We start from the raw sequence: 7,975 nt of genomic DNA, 5'->3' as shown, positions 1-7,975 counted from the left end.
AAAAAGTTTTGTGAAATTTCAAATCGCTAATGATCGAAATCTTCAATTATGTTAAAGACCGGAAGAGACATTAGGCTGGAGCTAGAAGCGCAGTTCCGGCTAAAACGCCCAAATTTTGCAAGGGAAAATAACACATATATATCGTGTGTTTCAGTGACATGTCGAGTTTAATATTTGGTTTTAAAAAATGTCGAGTTCATACTCTATGTTTAACTAAAATGACGAAATTATACCCTAAAATAGATAACAATGTCACAAATCTTCATTGAATTGATATTAACTATTGTATAAGAAAACCGAATCAAATTTAAACCAGTACCCTAACTTCTAAATTCCCAATTTTGAAATAAAAATAGTCTTAAGTTGAAATTAAATAATAAAATTCATATCTCTCAAAAGATGACTTCATTCCGTGTTCGAATTGCAACTCTGAATTTTGGATTCTCTGTTCGAATATGTGATTTTAATGACTATCAACTGTCGATTTTTACCCATTTGTTTATTTTTGTGTTCTTCACCATTAAGAGACTGTTGTTTATTTTTAGTTTTTAAATAAATTACATATATGGCGCGAATGAATAAAGATAATTAGTGTTACATATAAATATCACAGTCAACGTCAATGAAAAGTCAATAAAAATTCAATAAAAAGAAGATTCATCACACTGTTATCTATTTCATGGTATAATTTCGTCATCTTTATTAAATAAAGAATATAAACTCGATATTTTTTAAAACAAAAAATTAAACTCGATATTTTACTAAAACACAATATATATTTGTAATTTTCCCAATTTACAATAAGCTTGGTTGGGTAAAAAATGAACAAAGCTAAATTATATAATAAGCAAATGCATAGTAGAGCAGATTCCTATAGATACTTCATTTAAAATATAAGACCACGAATCACACAGAATATCACAACCGATCCATTGAATGAAATAAAAAAATCTCATAAAAATAGGAAAATATTCAATGATTGATTGGCTAAAATTTTATTAACAACGAAGTACAAGGGAGTAGTTTAATAAAATAAAATTTCTAGTCAGAAATACCATAGAAAACGACAGAAAATGACAACAACTGACAACCAAAAGAATTAAATAAAAAGTTACAATACAATAATAATAAATAAATAAATAATAACTGCCGTGTGTGGAAGAAGTTTAATAATGCGATTCTCCTGAAACACCACCACAGGCGTTTTAGAAAGGAGAGAGAAAGCTGAGCTCTCTGAGAGAAAGCTGAGCTTCTCTCTCTCCTCTTCTGTATAAAGCCCTCTCTTGACTCAGACATTTCTCTTTCTTAAATTTTCCATTCTTTATACGCGAATTCATTTCTGAAAGCAAAACATTATATAATTAAATCGATTTCTTTTTCTTCCTTTGCTTGAACACCACTCCTCTCTCTCTCTCTGAAACGCCTTTTAATTCACTCTCTCTTTCGCTTGTGAACTTTCTCTGGAAAATCCGAAGGAGTGATATTTTTGTTTGTTTGTTTCTGTTCGCTGGTCTTCTATTCGATGGAGAGTCTTCAGGGGAAAAGGAAATCGGCGATGAGCGTTTCTCTCTTCCGGACCCTATCGGAGTCCTTCGCTCCCGAGAGACCTTCCGCGACGAGGACGAAGCCTCCGAGGGATTTCCGCGGCGGCGTTGTCGGTCTAGGGATCGTCGCTGCCATGAACGGCGGCGGAGTAAGCTTCTCGGTCTCATCTAGGTCGAGTCCGATCCCGATCGTTTCTTCAATCAGAGCCGTGGCGGATTTCAGAGGCGGACTGTATTTGGACGGCGACGCCGATTCCGACGGCGGAGGCGAGGTCGACGAGTCGTCGGAGAGCTACACGTGCGTGATTTCACGGGGCGGAGGCGATTCGGTGACGAAGCGAGTGTATTTCGACGGGAAGCTTAGCAAAATCGACGGTAACGAACGCCCTGTGGTGTCCGGAGTTTTCTCTGCGTCGCCGGATTTTATCGACGGAGCGGAGGGAGAGTTTTGGACTTCGGATTTCTTGAGCACTTGCTTTCTCTGCAAGAAGCAGCTTGACGGACTGGACATTTTCATGTACAGGTAAAAGAAAAGCACCATTTTTTTATGGTTTCTCTCAGCTGAAGTTTGAATTTTGATTCCATATTACTTTTTTTAATTTCGCTAGTTTGATTCTTCTGAGTGATGGTTAATGCTGCTTTACTCTTCAGAATCGGTCTGTGAATTGTGCTGTTTCGATTACTGAGATTTTGTTTGAGGAAATTTTCTTTTTCGCTTAGTTAATTTTCACTCTCGCTGAGTCTGAGTTTTCGTTGTTCTAATTCTGTGACAGCGATTATTTTGATTGAGTTTCATTCATAATAGGTTTTGTGATGATATTTTGAGATTAGACTTCCCAAATCTTCATAGCATTTAAAATTTGCAAGCTGTAAGGTTGTAATTACTGAAGTAAAACACATGCAATGGCTTCAAGTTTTCTAGTCACATTTGTTTGGCATTCATTTGCTTGCTCATTAAGAAATTCCAACCATGTCTCTGTAGCTTAAATGCTATAGAGAAATGAGCCTTTTATATCGTAGACCAGAGGCAACAGCCTGGCTAGAATATCACAGGCTGTTTGGCTAATCATTGGCTTGATTATTGACAAATGATTGTCACACTTTCAGGTCAAGGTTTTGTTTTCTCAGTCCAACTCTCCATAATTCATTCAACTCATAAAGAATGCAAGTTTTGTGGTACCAAAATAAAACATCTATCTTTCAGTCTTTATTGCTAGTTTATGCAGCGTTTATTGAGTTTTTTGGGCGGTTAAGAATGACATTTGTGTAGAAGTAGAACAGTTATGTGTTTCCTATATTTATCAGAACAATACAAATGTTCAATTTCTTTTCTTTTTTCAGAGGCGAAAAAGCATTTTGCAGTTGGGATTGCCGCGACAAGCACATCATAAGCGACGGGTGCAAAGAGAAGTGTAGTTCCGAAGCTATGAAATCTCGTGATTACGCAGCGTCTTTGTGTTCAAGCCCTCAAGTGATCCTAGCTCGAGTCGCTGCAGCATGAATGTTTCCGCAGTTAATATTAATACTGAGTTAAATAAATGGGACTTCAAACAGCGTCCAAATAAACTGCTACATCGGAAAATTTTATATATTATACATGAAGTAGATACTACAAAAAAAAAAAAAAAGTTACTATAAGATGTTTTTTTTTTTTTTTTTTTTTTTCTGTGCTGGCATTAGCAGTGAGATTCTTGTGATGATTTCACGCAGTGCAAGTGCACGAAAGTTGCAAACATTTATATTTTTGGAACAATATGGTCATGATTTTTATAGTGACTGTATACCAATCAATCTCACAATTTTTCTATGTGGGTAAAACATGTGAATCTTGTCTTGGTGATTTTTTTACTTTTCTTCAATTTATGAATTCCTTAATCAAGTATATTTTACAGTGTATGGATGAGGTGCTTGACCGCTGACCAAATAATTCTGTGTAGATCCTTAAAAAAAAAATAATAATAATTCCGAGTAGAAATCAGTGTAGAGTTGTACCCCATCAACAATTAATATTATAGAAACAAATATATTTCCTCATTCAATGGAAGACTTGCACTGACAATCCACCATCAATGTTGCCAAGTTCTACAAAAGTGATTTAACTCCAATGTAGAAATTTTAACAAAAAGTACTTCTACACAGATCAAACCTTTCTTCTTCTCTCTCTCTCTCTTTTTTTTTTTTTTTTTTTTTTTTTTTTTGCGACCTCTGCTAATTCCTAATTGTGTTCAGAGATACAACCAGCTACACCTTGATATTTCTGAGAACCAGTATTATGAAGAAAACTCGGCCAGAGAAGTCATGTCAGAATTGTCAAAGCTCTCTCTCTCTCTCTCTCACCAGACATTTTCCTGAAGAATAGCCATCTATCAGCTTAAAAGGTCATTTATGGTAAAAGCATCAAAGGCCAATCTCAGGTCGGTTCTCTAACGAGTAACAAGTATCAATGACGTCCTCCAAAATCATTTTCGTGTCGGCTTTCTGGTTTAACTCCAACCACTGTGTTTCTCGAGATAAACGAACAATCACCGAGTTCCACGTGGAATAATCAGGAACAACTCCGTTTTCCGTCATCAGCGAAAAGACCTTCAGAGCCTCCTGAAAATCACCTCCCTTGCAAAGACCATCCACGACATGACCGTAACTCTCGGCATCGAGAACGCATCCTCTCGAAACCAGGTCTTCGATCAGCTTCATTGCACTATCTACTCTCCCTCGGCCGCAGAACCCGAGAACGATAGAGTTAAACGTCGAGGCAATGGGCGAAAAGCCACGGCCGATCATCTCGTTCGTCACCTCAAGAGCTTCTCGGAGATGCCCTTCGCTGCAAAACCCGTCAATCAACGAGCTATACACTAAAGCGCTCGGGAACCCGCCTTCGCTAATCATCTCATCGAAAACGCTCTTCGCTTCGTCGATTTCACGCTCCTCGCACAGCGACAAAATCTTCAAACTCTTTCCGACGGCTCTCGGGAACAATCTCTCCATCTTATTCAGAAACTCGAGAGCCTCTTCTCCGCGGCTTTCCTTGTAGAGACCGTACACGACGCTATTGTAAGGGCTGATCCGACCCTCGCACCCTTTCTCGCCCTCTTCCATTAGCTCCAGAACCCGAATCCCGTCTCTCACTCTTCCCGAAGAACACAAGCCTCTGATCATTCCGTCGTACGTAGCGAAGTTCCTTTTCACCCCGACGGCCTCCATTTCTCTGAACAGATCGAAAGCCGATTCCACCGACCCCGATTCGCTGAATCCGGACGCGAGAACGTTGTAGGTTTCCGTGTTTGGAAGACATCCCTTCCTCTCCATCTCCTTGAGAATCCCGAGCCCGACTTTGGGCTCTCTCAGCTCACAAAAACCTCTGATTATCGTGTTGTAAGCGACGGCGTCGACTTCCCCGCCTCGGCTCTCGACCCTCTCCAAGACCCGAGCCGCGTCCGAAACCCGGCCCGACCCGCAGAGGACGCCGAGCAATTTCGTCAGAGCGACGACGTCGGGGAAAAAACCCGATCCGAGGCACTTCTCGAGCATCGCGAGGGCTTGCACCGAGTCCCCTCGAGAGCAGTACTCGGAGACGAGGATGTTGAAGGTCACGCTGCTCGGCTCGGCCATCTCGTCGAAGAGCTCTCTCGCCCTCGAGACGAGCCCGTTCCTGCAGAGAGCGTGGATGAGCGTGTTGTAGATCACCGCGTTCGGCGAGGACTCGGAGTTTGACTTGGACTTGACGAGAGCCAAGAGCTTGAAGGCCTCGGAGATTCGGTTGGTTGAGCAAAGACCCTTCATGAGGATCGCGTGGGTGTAGCTATCGCTCCCGACCCCGCCGCTGCGCATCATGTGGTTCTGGAAGAAGTCCCGGGCGAGGTCGATGCTCTGCTTCACGAGGAGGTCGAGGACGGCGTTGGAGATCTTCAGTGACGTAGCGCCGCCGCGGAGTCTGGTTGCGAGCTCGGGGATTTTGACGGCGGTTCGGACCATCCCGGCCCGGCCGAGCCCTTTGACGAGGGTCAGGAACGTGGACTCGTCCGGGGGCGAGCCGAGGGAGCGAGGCATTTCGTCGAGCACGTCCTTGACGGCGTCGAAGCGACGGAAAGAGCAGAGCTTGTGGACTAAAGCCCGGTAAGTTGATTGGGAGTGCCTGAATTTCGGGAGCTCCGACGCCCAGCGGAACGTCTTCACGGCTTCGTCGGCAGATTTCTGGTCCAGTATGAGACGGACGACCTGATCCTCCGTCAGGGTCGAAGAAGAGCTCAGCCACTTCGCTTGTGATTGGCGGCGGCACCGGAAAAACTTCGCCGCTGCGAGTTGGACCCGGATTATGGGCATCGGTACTACTTCACTGTATGAAAAAGCCAGTGACTTGATGAGCTTGGTGAGGAGGCTTTGTATAAATAACCTTATAATGAATTTTATTTACATCATTAGCTTAGGTAAACAATTTGCAACTTTAATGAAATAAATCAAATACCTATCATACCATTTTTTTTTAAAAAATGTAAAATAAAAATAGCAATCAGTGCCTTCAAAAAAAAAAAAAAAATAGCAATCAGATCTCTTTATTATATTATTTTTTATATTAAAAAAAACGAATTTGACCTAAAAAAATATTTAGGTCATAAGCATTTCATCATCTCTAATAGAAACTACTCACCCTAATCTAATCCAACTTTTTTTTTTTCCTTAGTCTTTCTTCTTCTTTAATGGAAATCTCACTCTAATCATCATTTCCAACTTCAAAATTCGTGAGAAAGAACTCAAGGCTTCCATTGTTGAGTTCAACAAGTTGAAGAAATCAAACATTTGTAAGTTTATCTCAAATTTCTTACTTTAAATCTCTTATTTACGGAATATTTATATTACTAAGTAAGTATTTTGTAGTTGAGAGTTTAAGAATACAAAAAATGTATCAAGTGTGTGATTTATATTTTTATTTTGGACTGAAAGCCTGAAAGTTTCGGAAGTTTTCGAGGAAAAATGAAGAGGTACGACCAGGTCAACTATTCTGGAAAATTTCTCAGTCGGCTTGGTCGACTTGGTTGAACCGGTTGATTTGGTCGATCTAGTCGATCCAAGAACTCATATTGTGAATTTTTTTTTTTTATATTTTATTTGTAAAATCCATAATATTTTTTTATTGATCTTGTTGATATTTTTTGTACTCGGGTAGTGAAATTTTATATATTCTAGTTGCTAATAATTTTTGTTTTTGAAGGTTATGGCGGAGAGTGTTGTGTATTTTCAATATGATGTAGAATTGAGAAAGAAAGACGGAGAGTCATACGAATGGAGTTCAATGAATGAAGACTTAAAAAGTATGATACTAGACGACGTAAATAATGTTACATTCTCTTGTTTTGTTGAAAGAATACGTGAAAGGCTTCTTGTGAACACATCAACAAGGTTGAAGTTGAGCTATATATCTTTGATCTCAAAACCAGCGAAACCTAAGTATATTTTGGATGATATTGACGTCAAGTGTTATCTTTTAGACCGTTGTGCCGTATCTCATTGTCGAAGTGTGTTGTATGTCGAGCTTTATTGAAGAGAGCGAACGTAACGAGGATAAAGCAAATGAAATGCACGAGAAGGAGATAGAAGAAAAAATTCGAGATGACTATTTTGATGTTCACATTGAGGCTCCGATATCGTCCGATGTTCCTCTTACATCCATCCAAAAAGGTAATCTTCCAAGTGAGCCTACTTTTGAGCACACATCCGATCGACATGATATGACCATACGTTCAAATATGGGTATTGAAATAGATCATTGTGAGATATTAGAAACCAATGATTGTTGTACGGCATACATCTATGAAGATGGTCTAAATGTTTTCGTCGGAGAAGAATTCAAGAGAAAAGAAGACGTTAAGAATTTGGTCATCGATGCCTCGCTAAAAGCTTGTTTTGATTTCAAAATTATAAACTCGACGAAGACATTATTTGTGGTGAAGTGTGTAGTTGAGGATTGCGAATGGAAGTTGCGAGCGGCGATCGTCCCAAACTCTGGTAATTTCTCTATCCGAACATACAATAATATACATTCATGTTCTTCTAATGCCTTGGATAAGAGAAACCGACAAGCGACTGCGAGTTTAGTAGCCGACATGTTGAGAAAAGAATACCCGGGCCAACTTGATACATCGGTTCCGAAGGCGATCATGAATACTATGAAGAATCGCAGGGTGACAATATCGTACCACAAAGCTTGGAGGGCTAAACAAATGGCAGCAAGTGGTGCACCACATATGAGCTTTACGTTACTTCCCCGTTACTTGCACATGTTGAAAAAATTAAACCCCGGAACGGTCACACATTTGGTTGTAGACGATAATCAAGTGTTCAAGTATTTTTTCATGGCGTTGGGGGCATGCATTGAGGGTTTCAAGGCAATGAGGAAGGTGATTGCCATGGATGGTACTTTTTTGAAGAGTAAGTAC

The 7,975-nt window shown here is 40.2% G+C and overlaps 2 protein-coding genes across 2 annotated transcripts; one reads left to right on the top strand and one right to left on the bottom strand.

Annotated features, from left to right (window-relative positions):
- The first annotated feature begins 1,182 nt into the window (after positions 1-1,182).
- Positions 1,183-3,364, top strand: LOC149406878 (FCS-Like Zinc finger 14-like). The gene is made up of 2 exons (XM_089609512.1): positions 1,183-2,067; positions 2,886-3,364. The coding sequence occupies exons 1-2, from the start codon at positions 1,523-1,525 to the stop codon at positions 3,043-3,045; spliced, it is 705 nt and encodes a 234-aa protein (XP_089465638.1). The 5' UTR covers positions 1,183-1,522; the 3' UTR covers positions 3,046-3,364.
- A 149-nt stretch (positions 3,365-3,513) lies between these two features.
- LOC149406877 (Pentatricopeptide repeat (PPR) superfamily protein) lies at positions 3,514-5,864 on the bottom strand. Its single transcript, XM_089617895.1, has one exon. It carries the CDS (start codon positions 5,862-5,864, stop codon positions 3,942-3,944), a length of 1,923 nt encoding a protein of 640 aa, XP_089474021.1. The 3' UTR covers positions 3,514-3,941.
- Positions 5,865-7,975: the final 2,111 nt, after the last annotated feature.

This window comes from Urtica dioica, chromosome 1, assembly GCF_054948205.1.
Source record: "Urtica dioica subsp. dioica isolate 48M chromosome 1, U.dioica_male_clone48M_v1_H2, whole genome shotgun sequence".
NCBI classification, from domain to species: domain Eukaryota; kingdom Viridiplantae; phylum Streptophyta; class Magnoliopsida; order Rosales; family Urticaceae; genus Urtica; species Urtica dioica.
The sequence above is the reverse complement of the archived record's forward strand: the minus strand, read 5'-3'. Positions and strand labels throughout refer to the sequence as shown.

Excerpts from the sequence above, each read along its gene's own strand:
- LOC149406878 (XM_089609512.1), top strand. The coding sequence starts at position 1,523 with ATGGAGAGTCTTCAGGGGAAAAGGAAATCGGCGATGAGCGTTTCTCTC. Across the intron at positions 2,068-2,885 it reads CTGGACATTTTCATGTACAG|AGGCGAAAAAGCATTTTGCA; the intron begins GTAAAAGAAAAG and ends TTCTTTTTTCAG.
- LOC149406877 (XM_089617895.1), bottom strand. The coding sequence starts at position 5,864 with ATGCCCATAATCCGGGTCCAACTCGCAGCGGCGAAGTTTTTCCGGTGC.